This window comes from Corvus cornix, chromosome 3, assembly GCF_000738735.6.
Source record: "Corvus cornix cornix isolate S_Up_H32 chromosome 3, ASM73873v5, whole genome shotgun sequence".
NCBI classification, from domain to species: domain Eukaryota; kingdom Metazoa; phylum Chordata; class Aves; order Passeriformes; family Corvidae; genus Corvus; species Corvus cornix.
Window position 1 is genome coordinate 101,097,877 of NC_047056.1, and position 23,697 is coordinate 101,121,573.

General features: G+C 37.5%; 1 protein-coding gene across 5 annotated transcripts in view; it reads left to right on the top strand.

Moving 5' to 3' along the window:
- The window catches only part of GREB1 (growth regulating estrogen receptor binding 1), an 89,655-nt gene that overhangs the window by 42,255 nt on the left and 23,703 nt on the right, over positions 1-23,697 (top strand). For 4 of the 5 annotated variants that reach the window (XM_020584194.1, XM_020584193.1, XM_020584195.1 and 1 more), the window contains 17 exons: positions 4,164-4,346; positions 4,651-4,794; positions 6,072-6,197; positions 8,069-8,191; positions 9,050-9,187; positions 9,364-9,549; positions 10,090-10,440; positions 11,121-11,249; positions 12,794-12,919; positions 13,377-13,574; positions 13,665-13,845; positions 15,381-15,573; positions 16,158-16,294; positions 17,422-17,761; positions 19,308-19,423; positions 20,079-20,278; positions 22,092-22,181. In XM_020584194.1, the coding sequence (XP_020439783.1) occupies positions 4,164-4,346; positions 4,651-4,794; positions 6,072-6,197; positions 8,069-8,191; positions 9,050-9,187; positions 9,364-9,549; positions 10,090-10,440; positions 11,121-11,249; positions 12,794-12,919; positions 13,377-13,574; positions 13,665-13,845; positions 15,381-15,573; positions 16,158-16,294; positions 17,422-17,761; positions 19,308-19,423; positions 20,079-20,278; positions 22,092-22,181 (2,961 nt within the window). Of the gene's footprint in view, positions 1-4,163; positions 4,347-4,650; positions 4,795-6,071; positions 6,198-8,068; positions 8,192-9,049; positions 9,188-9,363; positions 9,550-10,089; positions 10,441-11,120; positions 11,250-12,793; positions 12,920-13,376; positions 13,575-13,664; positions 13,846-15,380; positions 15,574-16,157; positions 16,295-17,421; positions 17,762-19,287; positions 19,424-20,078; positions 20,279-22,091; positions 22,182-23,697 lie in introns of those variants that run through there. The other variant, XM_010393310.2, reaches the window with a different exon arrangement.

A 23,697-nucleotide genomic window follows, 5' to 3' on the forward strand; every position in this document is an offset into this window, starting at 1 on the left:
TAGGGGCTGTTTATATGCCTCTGGGGCATGAGCCATTTTATTGATTATGCTACTAAGTTGTCCCACCATCAAGGCAGATGTGCTTGTGATTTGAAAGTAATTTCTGTTGGAGGTTGTTTGGTTTCTTTGTTTTTACAATTGATGTATTATTCCATAGGAAGGAAACCTCAATAGTTTCTGGAAAAGACTATATTTTTGACAAGCAAAACGTTTTCTGTCTCTAGGCTTGTTCCTCATATGATTCTGTTAATCATGTTTGATCACAGGTTTAACTGCTTTGCAAAACAGATTCAGCTTTTTGCCTTTAGGAAGCTGTTTATTGGGTTTTATGCAACCTAAAGGAATGCTTAGCTGGAGGAAGTGATCTGTGATAGTGAGATATTTATTGTTTCCTAATTAAAGCAGCTAACACGAACCTTTCCTGAGGTTTTTTTTCTCTTCTTGTTTTGTTTTTTTTTCTAGTCCTCACTCTTCAGGAGAGTCTCTCATGATAAACAAAGCAGCTATTCACCCATCATTTTCCAAAAGACCAAAGAGCTGCCTACTTTCCTAGTGGGGAACAAGAAATCCTTTTTTTTTCTAGTGGGTCCCTGAGGTCAGAATGACAGAGGAAAAGATTAGTTTGCTTGCATTGCAAGCTGTATGTAAGATGAAAACATTGTAGTATAAAATACTGTGGCTGCTTCTTATAAATATGCAATGATCTGTTGGGCTTTTGTAACAGTACTGAGTTGCTGTACAATGGAGCTCTCCAACTTGACCATATTTATTTTATTCATTTTTTAAACTTAGGACTTCAGTCTTCAAATGGAGTGGTACTGAGTAGGTGGGAAAGCCATGGGGCATTGTCAGTGTTTGTGTGCCTTTTCCTGTGAGTAGAACTGAAAAGAGGAAATACTTGTGGTGAAAAGTTGAAAATATAAGCGTTCTTTGTTTAAGCAAGCTGCCAACTTTCCACCAAAATATTAATGTTAATTAAAAGCCTGTTACACATTTAAAAGAGAAACAAGAAAAAAATTTTCTGCTAGTTTATGAGAGATTTGATTATGAAATATTGAGTGCATGACCTTCCACTCTGAAGTACTCTCTTTATCCCTACCACAAGCTCACTGTTGATCCAAAGGAACCATTTTATCAGTGAGAAGGTAGGTCAGATTTCATAACCTTTTGGTCCAAGGTCCTTCTTCAGAGCACAAGGTCCCTGCTGTGGAATAGCTTTTTAAATTATGGACAATTGATCATTGTGATGTGAGCAAATTCAAGCAAATGCATATGATAAATCACAGATACAAACATCTTCTGATTAAACAATCTTCAGAGGGGAACAGCCTTCAGTCACAACTGAACTGAGCTGGATATGAACCAGTGACCTAAAGGTGAAAGGCTTTTAGCCCCTAAACTCCAGGCATTGATTTCTAATTCTCTTGTGAAATCAATCCCATGACATAGATATATTGAGTCACCTTATGGCTGCCCCAACTCCCCTAACCTTTGTCCTCTCTATAATGTATGGAAGAATATTTAATGCAGCTTGTTTATGAAACAAGCTGTCCCCTCTATCAGCTGCTGCCTTGGGCCGTGGCATGAACAGGGCCTTCAGAGGAGGATGATGAAATGTTTGGGTTCTCAGTTTTACTCAATCTGCCACATAAAGTGCTCTGAGCAGGGGTGGCAGACCCCTGCAATGAGAAATGATCGAAGAGCATTTTATTGCGCTGGAACTATGAGCATGCTGTGTTCTATCTGTGGTGTCAGGGCCGAACTGCATTAATGAAGCAATGGCTGTCACCAAAGAGTGTCAGTCAGAGGGAATGGGATGGAAAAGGGTGTTGGCAGCTTCCAAGAAAGCACCGGGTCTCAGAGAGGCTGGAGCAACTTGAGGTGAAAGATGATAATTTGACTTAAAGGAAAATTGAAAAATAAACTTATAAAATGTCATCCAAGGGCTTTTCAAAACAAGTGGACAATTTAGATCTGTTTAATCCTTACTATGCCTCACCTGTATGCTATATAGGGTGTAAACTAATTTTCCAGTAGACGCCACAGAGTTAAAAATAGGTGATTGGGGCAAAAGGTCTCTTCAGGTAGAAGTTATTGCTAAATGGACAGATGTAATTTACAAAAGTAAATTTACAAAAGTGATCTGAAAATCTGGAGTCCAAATGATAAGTTTTCATGTCCACTGTCCAACTTGGATTTAACAAATACTTCAACATTTGGCTTTGTCAAGTTGCCAGACACTCCCAGAAAAATGATAAAACCTAAAAAGTGTACATTTGGAAAAAAGAAAGAGGAAATTTGAAAACAGGTGTGGTCTTGTGAGTGGCAACCAGGCAAAAATTGCAGTGCTACTCTTGTGATGCTCTGTGTGCTGCCAAATATATGAGAAGTTTTCATTTACTAGCAAAAGCATTTTTCATGATTGCTTAATCAGCATAAAATGCATGCAAACTCTACAGCTTTTGCCACATCCGTTCTAATTGTTTCCTTTTGTTGTTGCTTTTATTGCAGCTACTCAAGGCTCTGTGATGTTAGACAGATGCTTTTGTGCTGACTGATATAACAGTCTGCAGATATATTCTGCAGAGTCATGACTTGTCCTGATTTTATGAGTCATAATGACTTTTATCATCCTACTGACTAGGATCAGAGAGATAATAGGCAGCTTTCAATGGTTGTTCGCCCCTTGTTCCCATGGATACCAGACCAAAATCCACATCAACTTTAGTTTTTAATAAATTCTTCTGAACCTTTTGAAAACTAACTAAAGTGTTTAGGTTGAAAACCAAGCAACAAGTGTTTACCAAGCATTATGTTTCAGTGCTTGTACTTTACAGAAAGAAAAAAATATTGGCCATTAGTTTTTAAGTATAATTTGTTTGAGATATGTGATTGAAAGAATTTTCCTAAGTGGATCTTAATTTCATTTACAATATTATTGATCCTTTATTCCAATTTTTTCTTTTCAATGTTATTGTCCACGTTATGTGAAATACATTTCCTTTATTTTTGCCATGTTTCAATTCACTGAATATACTCTTTTCATTTCAATTCCTGTTATTACACATAAAAATGTTCATTACATATGATTAAAATGAAAGAAAGCATCATACTTCAGGTCATGTGTAGGGAACAGAGAGAAAATTTCCAAGGGCAAAATTATCTTTTAATTCCCCTGTAGATCATAAGTATTTTCAGACAGTTGCATTAGTCTGATGGAAGATGAAAATGTCTTAGGAAATACTTTGTAGAATGGACAAAAAAAAGAAGAATCTTAAGGCAGCTGTGTGAGCAGTGCCCTTTATTTACGATGATAATGACATCAGCACCATGAGCCCCTTGTTGAGGCACAAGCTGTGTATCTCAGAATGAGAGGAAATGGCAGTATCCCTGGAAATGCCCCATCAAGCCTGAGTACAAAAAGCTTTACGGGGAAGGACTATGTCTCTGTTGTGTCTATAGAGTTGCAGACACTTTGTTCCTGTAATCATAAATAGTTTCAACTGCTGTGAAGTGCTGACAGAGTCTAGCCATAATTTGACAAAGCTATTTTAAATTAATAGCTCAGGAATGGCTTAGTACTTTTTCCTGTCTAAAATAGCATCTATAGGAGGCACTTGATACTTAAATATGTTCAGATCTATTTAAATATAGTAGGTTAAATATACTTAATTTCTTGAGACTTAATTGCATGTTTCATTGAATTGGGTGAAATGAAATTCAATGAAATTGAATGATATTTCAATGAAAATTGAAAGAGAAATGAAGCATGTACATGCTGTGGTGCTGAATATGGCTGGGGTTAAGCAATTGACTCAGTGCTCTTCAACCAGAAACTTTTCACTGGTAGGTAATAAATAGGAATTGTGACCTTTTTCTGGTAGGAGAAAATGGAAAATATGGCCCATTTTATTTGTTTTTTAAACGTGGGGCTATGTTTTTACAGTCTGTTATCCAAAGTGCAATATGCTTTTTGCACAAAGTGAAAATACCTTTTTTAAGGAAAGCGTTAATAGAAATCTCACTCTGTGAGAAAAGAAAAACAAACCAAAAACCTCAAACATAAATAAATACAGTCTTTCCTCTGGAAAGAGTCATGTTTGAATGTTATTAATAGTGACCCACCTATCTCATTGGATTATGTGTATTGTTTATTTTATCAGGCTTCTCTGGCAATTGTGTTGGCTGTGGCAAGAAGGGTTTCTGCTACTTTACAGAATTCTCAAATCACATTAATCTTAAACTGACCACTCAGCCCAAGAAACAGAAACACTTGAAGTATTATCTGGTCAGGAATGCACAGGGAGCTCTGACCAAAGGATCTGTAATCTGCTGGAAAGGGGCAGGTAAGATAATGAAGCTGTCTTCCTTGAGCTCTGGTTTTTATCATCCAAGCTTAGCTATCATGAGGGCTGGCGTCTGTGTAAAGCCTGAATGAGATCATTTGAAAGACTCTTTAAAGCCAGGTGACTGCTAGAGCAGCTGTAAAAAGCCATTGTCTGACCTAATATAAGCCTGGCCTGTCTGAAGACATTGGTTCCTTCATTCAAGTGCTGTAGCCTCTAAGAATTAATGTGTGAAATTATCAGAAAGATAAAGAAGCTTTTTTTTTTTTTTTTTTTTGTTTTTTTTTTTTTTTTTTTTGTTAAGAGTTCAGAGGCCGTCAGTCTTCAACCAGTACCTGCTCAAGCACCTTGTTCCAACTGCCAGAGAGTTCGGGCCTCTCAGGAAGCACCTCCAGTGAGCCGCTCCCAGCTGCAAATCCCAGTGCTCCGGCTGGGACTCAGCAAACAGGTACTGCTTAGAAGGAAAACATGCCAGGGTTGCACTTCCACTTAACTCCTCTGTTCTTGTGTATTTGGGTGTACTCATGTGAAAGCAAAGGCAAACAAACAAGTAGGCACACTGCCTAATAAAACAAGTTGAATAGAATTAGAGATCTATTACAAATAAAGAAAGAATTATACTTTGAAGGCTTCTTGCTGTCCCTTCTCTCCTGTCAGGTTTATGTATAAAAGGTTAACAAATAGTAAACAGGTGTTCTGCAGCTTGCTCACAGCTAAACCAAACCAAAATGTTTTAAAAAGCCCTTATTTCTAAAGTGTCTTTCCAGCTGTCGCTTGTCTGGTCACAGATGACAACTGTTACAGCATCCAGTGTAATTTTAGCTTTTTCGTCTGATCCAGTCTATTTTATGCTATGACCAGAATCCTATTCAATACAGATATTATATGGGCATCAGTTTAAAAGCTTGTGAATTTTTCTGCTGAGAAAAGTGACTTTAAAATTAAAAACCAAACAATTGGTATCTGTAACTTTCTTCGCATTAAAAATTCTTTCTGAGACCTTTACTTTTCCATTAACTTGACATAAATGAAAGGTGATAAATGATAGAGGCTAGAGTGATCTCTCTGAGCTTCTTTATAATGAAAACAGCTCTTTAGTGTCTTGTGACTATTACAGGTTTTTCCTGAGTTTTTACAGAGGAGAGCTGAAGCACATCTGTTGGTGGTTATATTCTGTTCTCTGTGTAAGATAGAAGCCTGTTAAATAGTCGTGATCTGGAATACTGGTGCACTTCCAGAGCAAATCATCAATCTCTTTATAATAGCAGATTGCCTTTTTTTTTTTCGCCCCCAGATGTTACAAAAAAGCTACATTAATTACAAGTATATTAGGCTTGAGAACACCTCCATTTTTTGGCTTTTTAAAATGCAGTATAGTTAAAAAAATCTTAGAAAGAGAAAGATTGGGATGGAGGCTTAGTAAATTTTAAACAACCTCTCTCTTTTGGCTGGTTCTTGAGTAAACTTTATGTAAGAGCCAGGGTCATGCAAAGAAGCTACAGCTTCTGACATACGCATTTAATTGAAGAATCAGATTTTGCCCAGGCACTTAATTGGGAGTAGGAGGTCAGAAGTAGTTTGTTTTATTCAGCATTTTATTCACTCTTGAGCAGATCCCGATGGCTCTATTAAATGAAATGATGAAATGATTGGTTTGTTATATCAGCTGAGGCTCTCGACCTAGAAATGTTTAATGTAAATACTTTGGGTTTTTTTTCTTGCCAGCTGCAGCCACAGATCACATCCCTTCAACAGCAGCATTCAGCTCAGCAGTTTATAATGGCAAGGAGTCACCTAAACAACAATTGATGAAAAATAACCTGTCTGCTCTGACAAGACCTTCGGTGTTAGGTATTTGTATGGATTTGTTGTTTAATAACCCTAAACTCTGTATTCCATGAGTATAATAGAACCATTGAACAAATTATATAATGTTTGTAATTTCCTGAATGAATAGAAATTACAAATTTCTTCCAAGTCTTTTCTGACTACAGTACTGTTTTCTGTGTTAATTTCCAGGGAAAAAAAATTCTTTATATGTTTTCAGCCACAGTTTTGTTACAGTTCATATTAACTAGATGTTTTTCCTTATATTTACAGTTCATTTATTTAATAGAGATACAGGCCAGATTCTGAATCCAGGTTCTTAAAGAATGTGTCAGTTTGCATCAATTTCCCAAACAGATTTTGTGAAGGGAATTAAGAAATATTTATAAGGAATAACTCATAGGATGATTCCTGTGTTGCAGGTCACCTTGAGATGGAGAAATAGACTTTGTGAACTGGCTCCAAATTCAAGAAACTGCCCTCGCTATAGCATTATTATAATGATTTTTGTTAATTGTTTTCTGTCACAGACTGTGTCACTGGTTTGTTTAAGGAAGAAAATTAGTTTTCACTATGGCTAGCAACAAACTGTAGCTCGGTTTTAGGATAAGTCTTCCCAAGTTTCCCTGCTGGCATCACAGACAAATACACCTTCTCTGCCCATTCAGGCTCTTAATCTCTTTTTTTCATGCAGCAGCACATTATTGCTAATTCATTTCAGAAGGATTAATTTCACATATCAACATATCTGCAGAAAAGAGCACAGCACTGTCAAATAAAAAAGTCCTTTGTGTTGCTCTAAGTATCTTGTGACTTTGTCACAACGTTATGCCAGGAAACCAAGTGGAAGGATGAGCAGCACAAATGGCCAAAGTCTGCCCTCGCGTGGTAAAAGGGTAAGGGACAAAGTCATTGGAAACCCCCGTGTGTGAGGGTCTGCAAGTGAGCAATCTCCTTCTAGATCTGAAGACCTCGGGTTTATCTTTAATTTTAATGAATTTTTCAAAATTAAACCCACACCTTTTTATATAAAATTCTTATTTTGTTTCGAAATTTATGTGGGACTTTTCACCTGGAGATATCACCTTGACAGGGTTAAGCAGTGTTACGACCTCTGTGTAGTCATGTCCAGAAACAGAAATAGCTCAATCCTGCAAGTTTCTGAGCAATTCCAGGAGGACCGTTGACTCTCAATAATTAGAAATACTTGATGTTAGTGGAAGCTCATCTTCCTAGGAGTTTGCAGGAGTGCACAAGAAGACTCAAGAAAATGATGAAAAAAATTTAAAGAAATTAGTCATCAGGAGCTCCTGAAAAAACCGTAAGAAAGTTGTTTTTACAGAAGAAAATGTTGAAGCTATACATGGGTAGGAGGAAGGTGTAGCAGTAGTTTGATAGGAGTTAATATGGAAAAACATAAAACCAAAGACGGAATCAGCAAGAAGTGGCAAAAATCCTGTAAATGGGGAAATTTTTGACAAGAAACCCTCAGCGATATTATTTTTCAGTAAGTTCCATGTAACACTGTGTCATGTGTTCAGAAATAAAAGGAGCAAAATGCCCACCGTGTTGACTTCAAAATATTTATACTGTAAAGGATTCTTATTATGTCTCATTACTTACTGTATTATTCTTAGTAGAGAGAAAGCATTGGTGTTAGATGAGTGAAGTTTACGTAGATAATTAAGAGTTCTCTGCACCAAAAATTTCCCAATAATTTAAGCAGGACACAACAAAGTAAAATAAACCACACAAAATTATTATATTCATAGACTTGACCTTTTCTACTACCATACTGATGAATACATTCAGTCTGTCAAAACATACTGAATTACCATGCACAAACCTGAATAAATTTTATTCTGATATTTCTCTGGAACATTATTCTTATTCAGGCACATTAACAAATTCAGGCCCTCCAAAAAAGCGCCATAAAGGTTGGTCACCAGAATCTCCATCGTCCACTGAAACTTGGAACTTGCAGCTCAATCCACAGGCTCCAAACAGAATTAAAAATGGTAAGCTATACGCAAGGTAATGATTTTGTTTGTTTCATTAGAACATGAAAATTATAGGGGAGAAGGAAGTATTATTTTAAAGACACATGCAGATTCATATGAGGGATTTCTCTGTGCTCACCTAGATGCTTTATTTCCGAGATGCTTTTTGAGGCTCTGAGCCTAAGTCTCCGTAGGTTCGAGTCATCAAGTCATTAACAAATCCCAACAGATGCCTGGGTCCATCTTTAGACACCAAAACACCTTTGGAATATTAAGATTAGTATCATAACTCAGGTCCATAATAACAGTACCATCCATTGTTTCAATCATTTGTCATAATGTTCTTGGCAGTTGGATTTTATAGTCTAGAGACAGACAGGAGTGACATGCAGTGAAATAAATACAGTTCCTCCAAAATATTTTCTTTTAATGTACTATTGTTTACATTAAAATTACCATAAAGAAGCTATGGCTGAGCAAACACTGAATCTTACATTTTTCTTTCTTCTTATAGCAATAAAAACATTCTAATGAGTGAAACGAAATGTATCACCCAGAACTCACAAATCATAACTACATGTGCATTGATATCACATAAGAGTCTGTATTCTTGCATTCATACCTGGAACTGTTTATAAACATTTCAAAATCTTTAGATGCATGTGGGATGTCCAATGTTGCAGTGACATAATTAGTCCTCCAAGACTGTTAGCATAATAGTGTGGGTTGTAGTAACAGGTCAAGAGCTGTGTGATGGAGCCATAAAAAGCAGTTAATACTGATAGCAAATGCGGGTATGAGAAGACGCTGAATAACTTTTCTTTGAGGAAATCATTACTAGACCTGACTCCAGTAATAATATGTCTAAAATCTTAGATGGAGGAAGCCTGTCATCTGTACCACATTCTGCTTTGGTGGGACCAGCCTCCTCTCCAATGGTAGGCTCAGGAGAACCAGTCTCAGTTCCGGACAACTTGCTGAAAATCTGTAAAGCAAAACCAGTTATTTTTAAAGGTAAACCCCCCAACCCCACAACAAGGCCTCTTTTTTTTCCAAGAGATGTAAAGATATATTCTACCTCTAAACACTGCTAACACTATCCATTTTAAGAGGTTGACTATTAAAACTGTTTAATGCGTATATGGAAAATGACTAAATTAATGTGATGTTTACATACATTTATTTTGTAGGTCATGGAAACTTCCCATATCTTTGCGGGAACATTAATGATGTGATAGTGAGTCCTTTGTTGTACACCTGTTACAGAAATTCACAGTCTTTATCTAGAGCATATGAACAATACGGTGCATCTACAATACAGCCTATTTCTGAGGAAATGCAGCTCTTACTGACTGTTTACTACCTTGTTCAACTAGGTAAGATTGTTCTACATCCAGAGAGACTACGTTGAATATATTACATGCAGGCAAATGAGAAAGGGAATATTAGGGCAGGACAGTAGTAAATATGAGTCTTTGATAATGTGATATTAAACTATTTCATTCATGATTATGGAAAAAAATGAAATAACTAGGTCTTGAAGACCAGACAGATTGAATTATAAACATACAAGGTTTATTTTCTGCTATCATCTGGGACCTCAGCGATGAAAATTAAAGGAAAAGAGCTGTCATTCACTGTTCTTGCAGACAATCTGTGGTTTAGAAGTAGCATTATGCTGAGACAGGCAGCACTCAACCTCTTAAACATTTCTAATTACTGGTACTCAGGTTCAAATTAGGGCAGCTTTATATGAGTATCACAAAGGCATTTCAAAATGAAAAGTTTGCTTTACGTCTGCTATAGGCAATAGAGTCATGCATGCAGAAATCTGAAGCATGGTTTAAAAAATACATGCTTTTAACTCAACAGTTTTTTAAATTGTTTCATAATATTTCCCTCTTATTTTTTTTTAGCTGCAGACCAGGTCCCTTTGATTGAGGATTTGGAGCAAATATTCATGCGTTCCTGGCGGGAATCACACCTGTCTGAAATCCGTCAGTACCAGCAGGCTGTTCCCCAGGCCTTTCCCCACGTGCCCAGCCAGATCACCCCGGTGACTTCAGCCCAGCTGCCCTGGCTGGCGGGGCTGGCAGCCAGCTCCTGTAATGACAGTGTCCATATCATTGAGTGCAGCTACTCCCTGGCAGAAGGGCTTTCAGAAATGTTTAAGCTACTCATTGAAGGAAAATTAGTAAAGACAAACTATGTGGTGATCATATGTGCCAGTAGAAACCGAGCCATTGATTCCTGCATTGTGATAACAGGTAATAACCCAAGAAAGTATCTCTATGCAAACCAGAGTAATTCAATGCTGTGAGGGATTTGGTTGGAATTCCAGTAAATTGCCTCACAAAACAGAGCAACTAGTAATGATTGGGTTTGGTGAACCCAAGCTGACACTGCACCACTGGGTCTCTCCCCAGCAAACCACATTCTGCCTGCGTTGCCCATTTTCTCACCAAAGCCTCTCAGCCAACAAGGCTACAAATAGTGAGTTACAGCACACACAGTGCATAAAGCTCTCCTCCTCTGTGCAACTGGGACATTACTGCAGAGAACCTTTCATTAGCTTCTAAAAGATGATCTTTCAATGTCATTCCCTTCAACAACCTGTTGAGGGTTATGCTCACAATTAAATTATCTGGATGGCCATTCAAAGATTCATTATGATTGTAAGATAATTGGCAATTCCTTTCAATATTATATGGTCTTTTTATATACTGTATCAACAAATATTTTCCAAACTGGGAATGAAATACAAAGAATTACAAAACATGAATCTGTTTTACATGGTGCATATATGTGTCAAAGACATAAAAGACTCATCTCTGCCATTTCTGTATGTGTGGTATTTATTTAGTTGTAAAGTATTTTTGTTATGCCTTAGAACATTTTTAACTTTAGTTTAAAGTGTTTTCAAAATTCCTCTTTTTTTGTCTTTTAGGAAAGTATCAGGCAAGAGTTCTGTCTGAGAGCATGCTCAGTCCTTCAGACTACCAAAAAGAAGTTAACTATCAGCTGGTCACAGGGAAGGTGGAAACTCTGGGGTCCTTCTTTAGCACACTCTGCCCAGGTACCTAACAGGTTGTAAAGAGGCATGTTTCTAAATCCCTGAAACTTTTAAGTCTGAGAAAATAGTCGTGCTCATTTCCTTTCCAGAAGCAAGACACTCTAAGAAATATATGAAAAATGCAGGACAGAGTTGTGAAAGTACACTTGAATTGAGATTCCTCCTAAAAGTGTCAGTTTCTAAAATCCATTGGTTTCATAAAAATAGGCCAGCAAATAGCTGAGCATATTATTCTTAGCTATGCAAATCCATCCTTATGTTATATAAGTCCATATCCATATGAATGTATAAATTCTTTTGCCGTGAGCACAGAATTCATTTAGAGCAGGATAGATCAGAGCTATTTTATGAAAGGTAGGATTTTCCCCTTCTACTTACCCCACTTTGAACTTGATTGTGATGCCTGGGACAGAGAGGAAAATTGCAGAGGGACACAATTACTGGATCGTTTTGTAACTGAGTGTACTGAGGATTACTACTGGCAGGATTATCTGGGGATAGATCAAGCCACATGGAAAGTTAAACTGTATCTCACAACTAGGACAAATGCAGCATATTTGTCACTGTTAATGGGATGTCACAGTCTTCTTTGCCATTCGCATCATGTTGGTAAATAGATCACAAGAAGCTCTCTGTGTCATGATATTTTGAGTGGTAGCTTAAGGGAATCTCAATTTCCTTAAATCATCTTGTAGTTATGTAGTGTTTATCTTAGTATCTTCAAAGCACAGTTCTCAAAATTAAAGAGAACCATAGAGAATCATAGAGTTCTCTGCTGTTGCTATTGTTTGAGCAGAACAAGTAAATGAGCATCCTAAAAATAGCTGCCACCTATATCCACTGGACTGCACTTCACAGGGCAGTCCCTGGCTTTCTGAGCTCACTGCAGACATGCTCAAACATCTTTTCAAGTGCTGAGAAAATACTAATGCCTGGGTCTGGCATATTGTACTCTCTGCATAGCTTTCATCTGTTAAGTAGGGCCCATGCTCTATAGAAATGGATCTGTTTGCAGATATGCAATACTTTAGTAAAGTATACCTTGCTTGCTTCAGCATTGTGTATAGCTACAAAACTCACATTTTTCTTTTGGCTGTATTAGAAATTATTTTTCTGTCTCTCAAAAATGTTAGAGTTTTAAAAAAATTTATCAGATTTTTCTCAACTTTCTTGTAATCCTTGTTAGTGAACAGTATGGATCCATGGTCTGAACATAAACTAAGTCAGTTTTATGTCTTTATTGTTGCTGGTTTGCATCAGGGCCTTGAGGCTAGTTTTCTACCACGTTCCATAAATGTCCTAGCTGGTCTGCAGAGATGGTTTATCATTCCCTGGTCTGGTCTTCATTTTATTAGTGATACTCTGTAAAAAAAGATTTCTAAAAATAGAAAATAACAAGAAGGTTCCTGTATAGAACAATCAATAAGCCAAGGGCAGGATAGCTAGCAAACACATAAAAAGTTTTAAAGATCTACAAAACAAAGTCAGTTTGAAATGCAGCTCTTACTAACATGGATGTTTATTCCTGTCTCTCCGCAATTTGATAGAGGGTGACATTGATCTTTTGCTGGAGAAATTTTATCAAGAAAACCAAGGACACATCTCTTCATCACTTTCTGCTTCAGTGAATAAACCAACAGCAGTGAACGGAACTGGAACAGCTGTGTGTACAAGTAAGTAAGGAAGATGTTCTAAAGAGGTAACAGAATAGAATACTGGAGACCAAGTGCTGGGTACACAGTTAGATTCCTGTGGGCAGAGTCCTAGGCTCCTGAAGGCAAAGATCCTGAGGCAAGCAACAACTCACATCTTGGGATATTCAAATTTGCACTGATGAATGTTCTGCTTCATTCCACTGGGTATTACAGTTTTTGAAGCTTTAAGTCTTACTTCTGTGGTAGCAGAATGCTATTGTTCAAATTCACTTTCAGGTCTCAGATACTTATAGGACCAAAAAGTCCAAATACAGAAAGATTTCTTTGCATATTCTATATGGATTTTCATAAATGAACTCCTGTAAATAAGCAAAATACCTTAAAGGGTTAATCAGTCATTCTTTGCCAGACTCTTAACATTTTGCATTAGATTAGACTTTGGGCATGTATCTAAACAGAATTTTGCCTTTTTCAGGTTACGAGATTGAACGACACCAAATTCGTCCATTCCAGCTAGCGGTGGCTCAGAAATTGCTGTCTCATATTTGCTCAATTGCTGACTCCAGCACTCAAAATCTTGATTTGGGTTCCTTCGAGAAAATTGATTTCTTGATTTGTGTTCCACCCTCCGAAGTGACTTATCAACAGACTTTGTTTCATCTCTGGCACTCAGGTGCTCATTAGTTAGCTTTATTTTAGATTTACAGGACATTCTTAGATGTATTCATGTCCAAAAGTACTGACACTTGTTCCATTCTTTTAGGTATTTTATTAGAACTTGGATTAGAAAAGGAACATCTTACAAAGCAGAGAGTGGAACAGTATGTTATGAAACTAGATGCAGAAGCCCAAATTAAATTCAAAGTCTTTTTACAGAACTCTATGCAGAATCCACACACACTGTTTGTCCTAATCCATGATCATGCACACTGGGATCTAATGAGGTAAGAAAGCTGTAACTTGTTTTTAGAGAAATTATTATTATCTGGATTATCTCTCAGGATTTCAGATTTATCCCTTCCTTCATCTTTGTTTGCATCTTTCTGCTAACTCTGTCTCCCCATGCATTTAATAAGCATATTTTAAGGTCCTTCATGACTTATTCTTACCCTGCTTATTATATTGTGCTGCAGTGGAACATTGCAGCTTTTTTTGATCCCTATTCTTATCTACTTTCAGCCACAGCTATTGGTTTTTTTGGCTGTTTGTCATTTGTTCAGGGGAAAGCTTCCTGTGAAAGTACACAGAGCTCATCATCCTCTGTTAGTGTCCTCTGGGCTGTAAAACTTGCAAAACCCTGACCCAGGGAGTAGACAATGAGTGGCCAACCATGCTGCCTATTTTTTTTTACTGACTGGAAATTTTCTAGCTTTTTTCTATCCAAAATCACTGATTTGTAAGAATTGAAAGCTTCTGTAGATTCATCGTGATGCCAGGTAGAGTTCTGAGGAAAAGAGAGAAGTTTCTGTCCGGTGTTTACCAAGTTCCCCATCAGCTCACTTGCATAACTCATTGCTTCCCTCACAGAGCTCTGTTTCCATAGCTTCTCAACAACCCACCTGCTGAGAAGTGGGGCTGCTTTTGCTGTCTGGTTCTGAGGCTCTTGGGGAGGTTGGAAAACATTCTGAATTCCAAAAACACCAACATATTCCAACTTTGGGATCATGGTAGTGTTTCTGAAACCAAAAACTGTGGAATCTTGCTTGTGAATGAAGTGAGAAGGTCTTGTCTTTTACACTGGTTGAGAATGATGACGTTCAATGAAACTTTGCACCTGAGGGTTTCCTGTTCAACTCCCCTGTCTTAGGAACTTACATGGTCTTTTACAGCTGTCCCAGCCTTTGAGGCATTTATTCATATAACATCCTTGAGTGGTAGGGAAGTACCTGTATTGCTGCTTAACCCTAATAAGCTATGTTTTATATCTAATAAAGATACATAGGCAGGTAAATGCCCAAAATTAAATAGCATGAATTTGGACTGAAATTTTGCACAGGAGCAAGGAACTGACTGTCAGTATTCTGTGATACTGGGATTTGCCCTAAGAATAACTATTTTCTTTTTCTCTCTTTTTCTGTCATACTGACTTGCCATCTGTACTTTTCTAGCTTGATTTTTGTAGGTTAGAATCATGTTTTGTTAAGATGATCTAACAATTTGACCAGAGTTACTACAGGACTATGTGTCTATTGGTAACTGTCACATCAAGTTCCTTTCATCCTTTATCTCTCATACTCTGGTAGCTGCAAGGGATTGGTAATTTGCTAGCTAGAGAGCTTATTAGGCTCACAGAAATTTTTACTTGCAGTGAAATAATTTGCATTTCTTTTCCCATCCTTCTGTGCAACAATTTCAGGGTAAAAGAAGAGTCCTAAGTTCCTTTAACTTTGATTTCACATGCAGGTTTAAGCTATTTCACTGACACAAATGTTCCCTTTTGCCGATCACTTTGGAGAGTTTTGGGTTTCTTTTTTTGCAGTGCCATGCATAGTCTTTATCCTCAAACAGAGCTGTCGACAGGACTTGTTGATAGATTGTTGAACTGCAGGGAGGTGAAAGAGGCACCCAATATTGTGACCCTCCATGTGACTTCCTTCCCCTATGCACTGCAGACACAGCATACTCATATCAGCCCTTACAATGAGATCCACTGGCCTTCTTCATACAGCAATGTAAGATGGATGCTTTGAGGTGCTTTTGTGAACTTTTCATAAGTTATTTTCCATTTATGTAGTCGATAAAACTGTGAAGTCCCCATGATTTTTGTAAACAAGAATGAAGTTTGAATAACATCTTGTTCAGTCTGTGGCAAGTTCATTTTTCCTTTGCTTATCCTTTTGAGCTTTTTTTCTTTATTCCTTTTATATATCCCATAAACCTTAGTAGCTCTGCTAAAAATCTGTGGGCTACATAAATGGAAATCGTCTTCAGTTCTGTCTCTAGTGCATTACTGCATAAATATATGTACATACATGGATTTTCATCATATGTGTGCATATTTATTCCATAGAGCTGGTCTGTCTGTGTATATGTATATGTGGGGAGAGAGAAAGGAATGGGGAAAATTGGGTCAAACTTTCATTCTCTCAAAAAAACTAATTCTATTTCTTTCTCTTCTTTTTCTAATATGTCTGAGTAGATGTATGTTTATTAGAGAATGTGATTGTATGTATATCAAGATACCAACAGTTAATCACTTGTAGATCAGTTATTGATAGACTTTACCCTTCTATTTTTATTGCTTCATTTGCTTTAGGGTGTAGATTTATACCATGAAAACAAGAAATACTTTGGACTGTCAGAATTCATTGAATCCACCCTCTCTGGCCATAGTATTCCACTGCTTCGGTACGACAGCTCTTTTGAAGCAATGGTCATGGCTTTGGGAAAGAGGTATGGGGCCCTCCTTTGTTTAACATGGGAAACTTAGGAAGTCCTTTTTAGGGCCTTGCGTTGTTAGCTAGAAGCCCAGTTTTTTTGGTTTTTTTGTTTTGGTTCTCACTGTCCTACACATCATTTACATATGCAAGGCATACCACCTGTTCGTATTTTCTCCTATCTATTTAATATATACGGGGCCTGCAGTGGCATCAGTCAAGGCTGTCTTTTACTATGAGCATGCACACTGCTTAGGCCAATTTACAGTGTGCTCTTGTAACCTGTAACTACCTCTATATTATAATAATCTAACATTGCATCATCACATAATTTTAACTGTGTTATTACTTTTGTCCAATATTATCACTTGCTGACCCTGGCTGATTTTGATGTATAGAGTTTGTGTATACTGCACTTGGAACACAATGAGAAGTTAAACATACCACTGTGGTAGGTACACATAAATAAAAAAAAAAAAATTCTGAGCAATCCATAGTCATTTTTTTGAGCAAGCCATAGCAAGCACTCTTTTTACTGTGCACCTGGTTTTCATTTCTGTGAAAATCAGAAAACAGGAAGCTATTGGATATCCATGGATCTCCTTTCCATAGACTGGGAATGGAGACAGGTGTAGCTGGGCTTGGGAAGTTGGAGTGCTTATTGGTTGCTGCCTACATATTCAGTCCTCTTGAACACAAGAGTAAGTTAGTTCAGGGCTTCAGTAGGAAAACAAGGAAACACCCCATCTCTCTCTGCCCCTTAAGAATAACACACAGTGAAGAATTCTATTCTTACTGATAAGAGAATATTATTTTGATTGATGTTATTACTGAGTGCCTCAGCTAGTATTCTGTGATGAATTTTGTAACAGCAGTAAGGTATGGATAACCTAAAGTGATGTAACCTTACTGGACTACTTGCTTAGTAAATCTTTACTAAGAAAAATGGAGAGACAACATCAGTTCTGATTGTGAAATGATGCCTTGCAAATACTGTACAATTGCAATTGGTGAGATTCTGTTGTATAGTAGATATGAAAGATTCTTTACAGGAGAAAATCCTGAGGTTACTATATTTTGTAAAAAATAGCTTTTTTACTTCAGCCTTTAAAACTTCACTCTTTAATTCACTGTTTATTTCAGGTTCCCCAGATTACACAGTGCAGTGATAAGGACTTTTGTCCTCATCCAACACTACTCTGCAGCTATGATGGCAGTGTGTGGTCTTTCTCAGATGAAGAACTACACCTCAGTTGAAACTCTGGAAATTACCCAAAATCTAATAAACTCTTCAAGACAATGTCCTAGTGGCCATGGCCTCATGGTAGTGTTGAGAATTCCATGTATCCCGCTGGCTGCAGTGGCATATGAGCGTCTGTATAATGTAAGGGAAAGACTAGCCCTTGAAGATAACTTTGAAATAATCTTGGGAAATCCTAATTCCGGGATCACAATCGGGAAGCACTTTGTGGAGCAACTAAAGGTAAATTGTGGAATGGCATATGCTGGGAAGCTTCATTAGATGGGTAGGTGGGGAGACTTTACTGGTGAGAGTTATGGTCATGAGCTGAAGCGTGGAGTCTTATAGTAAAAACAAAAACTGCCATGAGGAACATGACTTTTACGTTTCAGGTATGCTGCCTGTGACACCTCTCCTCTCCTGCCTGTGGTCAATGAAGTATTAACTAATATGGTTAGCACTTGACTTCCAGTAGCAACCCTCAGAAACAGTTGAAATGCTTTTATCTAAAGAGACTATGAGAAATACATTAAAAAGCCAAATAAAACATTCAGTTTTAGCTGAATTTTCTCACAAAAACATCACAATGCAAAAAAGAGATTTTAATCAGTGACCAGTTCAGAGTTACATTATTCTTGTCACCAGAAAGTGGCAAGAAGACCGATTTACCTACTGATCAGTGATGGTAGTTATGGATCCTAAAGCACCCTGGTGTTCACAGCTCAGGATTTTATGCTTTCTGAACCATGTTTTGGTTTATGGATTAATATATGTCCTTTAAGTCCAGAGTCATGGGTCACCTGTTTAAAAAAAGCCTCCTTTGCTCTTCATAGAATTACCATTATCTGGTTGCCAAAGCAAAGATGTTTCCATTCTAGAATGTTGTAATAGATATATATGGTACCCTGTTTATTCTGTTTGAGTATACATGTTAGGTGAAGTAATTTGAGATCCCAGGCCTAATGCTGATCTTATTCTGCTATTAATTAGGCATAGCTTACTCTGAAAAATCAGTATTAGTTCTGAATCACATCCTGATTATGTTGTCTGACATGTATAGTAGGGGAACATGTACAGCTGTCAGAGGCCAAGTTGTTGGACTGTTGATCCTACCATAGATACTCCTTATCTGTAGGTCAGTCTTACAGCAAAAAGGACTGACTGGTGTGAGTAAAGCAATATAGCCTGATGCAAAACAGTCAAACAATAGATAGAGTTGTCAGATTTCTCATAAAGTTACCAGGAAAACCGATAGCTTATGGGGAGAGTGGGAGACTCCATAGGGTTGTAAATGGGGACAGTGCTGTGTGTTGAACACTTCCAACTTTCTCCTGTTCCTCTAAGGTGAAAAAGTCTCATTTCTAGATTATTTTCTTCCTTGGACTCAGACATCCATATATTATCTGCCTCAAGAAGTCTCTGTACTCTCTTCTCTCCCCCAAAACTCCTGCTCAGCTTTACTCTCTGTTGTGCCATATTTGCCATATGCCCTGATCTCAGTGCTGCCTATGCAGCTTGGAAGCTGGGAGCCTTTTCAGGCTGGAACATACTGTCCCAATGTCCTCAGACTAACAGCAGGCAGATTGCTGCCTGTAAGGCTCTAGGAACTGTGAGATCTATCTGTGTTGAATTTGGCTCTGCTGTGGGGCTTCTCTTCCACTGTACAAGTGGATTATTATAATGGGTGATAAAAGTATGTCTTTCTGTCTTTTTATTTGATATAGATATATCTCAAATGGATATATATATGTCCAACATATATCCAACAGGGTTTCTCTACCTTATACAGATCTGGCAGAAAATTGAAGATGTAGATTGGAGGCCACAGACCTATTTGGAATTGGAAGGTTTGCCTTGCATATTAATATTTAGTGGGATGGATCCACAAGGGGAGTCTTTGCCACGGTAAGAAGATTCACTCTTTTCTCAGTGGCATTTTTTTATCCATTGCTTATCAAATAGCTAAAGATTAACTGTGTGATTACTTGTGTGAGAGGAAAACAGATTTCAGTGTCGAGGCATTTCTTTGCCATTTTGGGGGCGATTTTTATATCATAAATACAAACTCCATATTATTGATAATAAATTTCTGTTTATAGCAAGGTGTAAATAGCTCCAAAAATATTATGAGAGTTATCCCAGTTTAGAGGAAAGAATGGGTATGTTAAAAAAAGAAGTATAGCTGCTTAGGTTTCTTAGGGTAGCTGAGAAATCTGCATGTGTGGATGAATCCAGGATGTGTGGAGAGATCAGTGCCTTCTGGAATGGCAGCTGGAAGCCAGACAGGATGCCCTGGAGCACTAAATGCTTTTGTATGTTCAACTGAATCGTGTTCTGTGTGTTAGGTTTAGAATCCAAATGATTATTCTTTTTCTTATGCTGATGCTAATGTTCAGTGCAGTAGGAAAAGTGTATGCACCAGGGTGGTAATCTTATTAAGCACAAAATACTGTGGTTTATCTTGTCTGTTGTTGAAATTCCCCATTGGCTGTGTTTCTAAAAGAGATAAGGCAGTAGATTACAGTAAGTTTTCATCCTAGCTCCTCCTGTTTCTCTCCAGATCACTGAGATACTGTGACCTACGTTTAATAAATTCATCTTCTTTGGTAAGGACAACCCTGGAGCAGGAACTTGGTTTGGCAGCATACTTTGTGAGCTCAGAAATTCACACAGAGAAAGCAGTTGTGAATGATGTGTTAGAAAGTGACCCAGAGAAACTAAGCAGTACTGACAATGAAGATGAAGAAATAGCGACAGAAGGTATTATTTATTACTGGTAATAAAAGAAGCTGTAAAATGATTGAAAATGATTAGCAAAAGCACAAATGTATGGGTGAGGGTTTCTCACTTTAGTCTTACTGAGTGAGCTCTGCTCCTTAGTTCTGTTTCATCTCATAGAACCTGTGTTCTCTCGCCCTGCCTGCCTGGGACTGCTGCTGCTGATGCATTTTAACTTCTTGCAGTTTTACTGCTGCATTTGTTACCTCTCTCTGTTTTCTGGCTCCCTCCTGTGTTCCTCCTTTTCCCTGTATATTCTAGCAGCCACAAAGTAGAGCTCGAGTAGGAACACCCGGTGACACTCACTGTTCAGAGGACCCTCTGCACTCTCCCTGCCCAGCAGGGAAGGGTGTGATTTGCTGTCTGAGAAGCAGCAAGTGAATCCCCACCCTCAGGGCTGTGGCAGCTCCAACTAAACTGTCCCTGACTGATGCTATCAAACCTGTGCTTACAGTGATGTCGGTGATAAAGATTCCTTCCAAGGAAACTGTATATACTGCAGCTGAGTAGTCTCTAGTTTGTCAGGTGTTAAATAGGATGGATAGAAAATCTATCTCAACATAGAAACTTCTGAGTTCTCCTTGAAAATGCCCATGACTTCAAATTGACAGTGTAGAGTTGGTGAATTCATCATTTCTTAAGAAAGCAATTAAGAACATACAAATGTGTAAAAAACCAACAAAAATACTTCACCCAGGAACAATTGCTTTTTGAGTGGGTTTTTTTTGAGTTATAATTGATGGGCATTATCATTTATTTATTAGTTCTTTACACTTTTCTTTACTGTCTATTGTCCCTGAGGAAAACAAGGGATTTTTATCCCTGTAAACTATTTAAATCTCAAACAACTTGCCTTCATTTCCTTTTCTATACTTTGAGGAGGAAGAAAGCCAATTACTGTTCACCTAAGAAGTTCTTACTCACTGAAAATGATAGCAGAACAAGCCGAACAAAAATACTTTCTTTAATCCAATATGTACTCTTCATAGAGGAATGAAATACCTGAGGTCATATTCAAACTGTGTTCAACAGATGCCTGCTTCAGATGTGATGAGTACTTCTTGTGATGAGTAATTCTGTCAATTTAGTTGAAGTATGCTGAGATTATATGTGATCTGAGTCAAATGGGCTCCTAAGTTGTCTAATGCTGCTCTCCTAGTCCATGAAGTATGGTATGATCATCCAGAGTCCAATTCTATGTGAGAGTCTATCTATGTAAGATAGACTTACAGTCTATGTTTTCTGATGGCAGTGCTTATGTCTCAGTTTATCATGTTAAAATTGTACAGAAACAAACATTTTAACTTAGAAGCCTGGGCTAGGAATCTCAAGTGAATGGCCTTGATGGCCATCCAAATATGGATTTTCATTACCAAAAGCTGAGATATAATCTGGCCATAAAGCTGTGTGGGGTGGGAGGTAATTTCATAACATATTGACAAAAATAGAGCTTGTTGCCTGCTGCTTTCCCTGACACTGGCTTAGTGAGGAATGTAAGACATGGGTCAGAAGAGAAATTGTGGTTGAGACAGGCCTAGATATTACCAGCTCCTGGTTGCAGCACTGATTTTTGTGAAGCTATTGCAGCTCAGTGTGTGTAAATTAGACCGTAGGCTGATCCAATATTGTGTGGTAGGAACAGATACTCTCCATGCTGAAAACAGTGTCAGGATGAGGACAAACCCCACACAAACCCTTGTGTACATTTCCTTACTTTGACAATATAGCTGTGACTTGCGGGCTTACCTAAATTATATTTTGATTTTGTTTTCCCTTACTATCATTCATGAAACAGGTTCTACTTCAGAAAAGAGAAGTCCTATGAAAAGAGAAAGATCATGTTCCCATGACTCTGCATCTTCATCTCTCTCTTCAAAAGCTTCCAGTAAGACCATAAGATCATCTCTGTTAATTTAAGTTTAGGACATAAGAGAGACCTTAGCTTATTAGATAAATAATAAAAGGCATAAATCCCTAAGGTTTTGATAAGGCCGATTTTAATGGGATCACTTTAGATGACTAAAAAAAGTAAGAATTAGACTTCTGAAATATAGAAAATTGGATATTTTCTTGCTTGAAAAATTATCATGTGATGGGGTGCATAAACTAGGTGCTTCTTTATTATGTGACACTGAGGTATAAATCCTCGGTTAGTACTGTGATGGCTGTGTGTGTTCACTGAAGCTATGACAATTTATGAAAAAAGAAACATGCTTCACATTTAATTTTTTTTTTTAATAAAGGGAAGAAAAAGCATGCTCCTTCTCATTGGTATTTTTAACTTTTTGGTTTTGCTCTAAAATGTTCGCTCATTAATTTTACACTGTTTGGAAGCTCTTTTTGAGGTGGATAACTTTTTAAACAGTTTCTTTTTAATCTGCACACTGACGTAGAAAGCATGAGGGAATGTTGAGAACTACTACAACTCTTTTGTCTGATAACTTTATTTGCTTTTAATGTAGATAATATTAAGAGGAAACTTGAAAAATAAGGAATATAAATTGTGCCATAACTTCCTAAAAGTTGCAATGTCATGAAGCTTTTTAAAACATACTGGTTTTTTGTCAGTGACAGTAAATTCTTTTTGATCTTGTTGTTTGCAACATGGTGACATGCATAATTGGGCTGTGATTTCTACAGGCACAGTGGTGGTTACAAAAAGGAAAAACATCTTGAAAACTTTGGATAAGCTTCATCACTTTTATTTTCAAAATGTTTTTTCTTCCTTGAAGTTGGGCTGCTCATAATTCTTACAGTGTCCGTGTGGCCTGCCCATGGCTCTGTGCCCTCAGTTTATCTGTGGTTAAAGAAATCTTTTTCCTTTCTTTTTTTTTCCATGACCTTGGATACTGGTATTTTGAGGGATGTCACAGTGTTGTTACTTGCATGGTTACACCAGTCATGGTGCTGGTGATACTTTTGTATTTATTGCTAATGGTTTTTACTGACTACTTTAGATTAATAGACAGTTAGAGGATATCTTACTATTTCTTGAAATCAAGAGAAATTACTGACTTTTGTTTGTTCAAAATGTGGGGGTTTTTTTGTGAGCCAGGACAGTTGTTTTCACCATGAGAGGAAATCTGGTTTAATCTATGGTCAGTCTTAGGGAGATATTTCTAATACCTTGTCTAGTCTGATTCCACAAGCAGTTCTCAGTCTACTTTGAAGACTGTGAACTAGTTGTGTATCCTCTTTCACTAAGCATTAAAGATGCTCAGAACCACTTAACATGTATTAAACTTTCAAGAAATCTTTATAGTTAAAATATATAGGGTAAAAATATACAGCTTTCAGAAAATCAGCAATTGTCTGTGAGGTGTATTTACATCACATATTCACGGCCAACATTCATGAGTTCAATATGTTCTCTGAGCTGACCCAAAGCTGTATGAATGCAC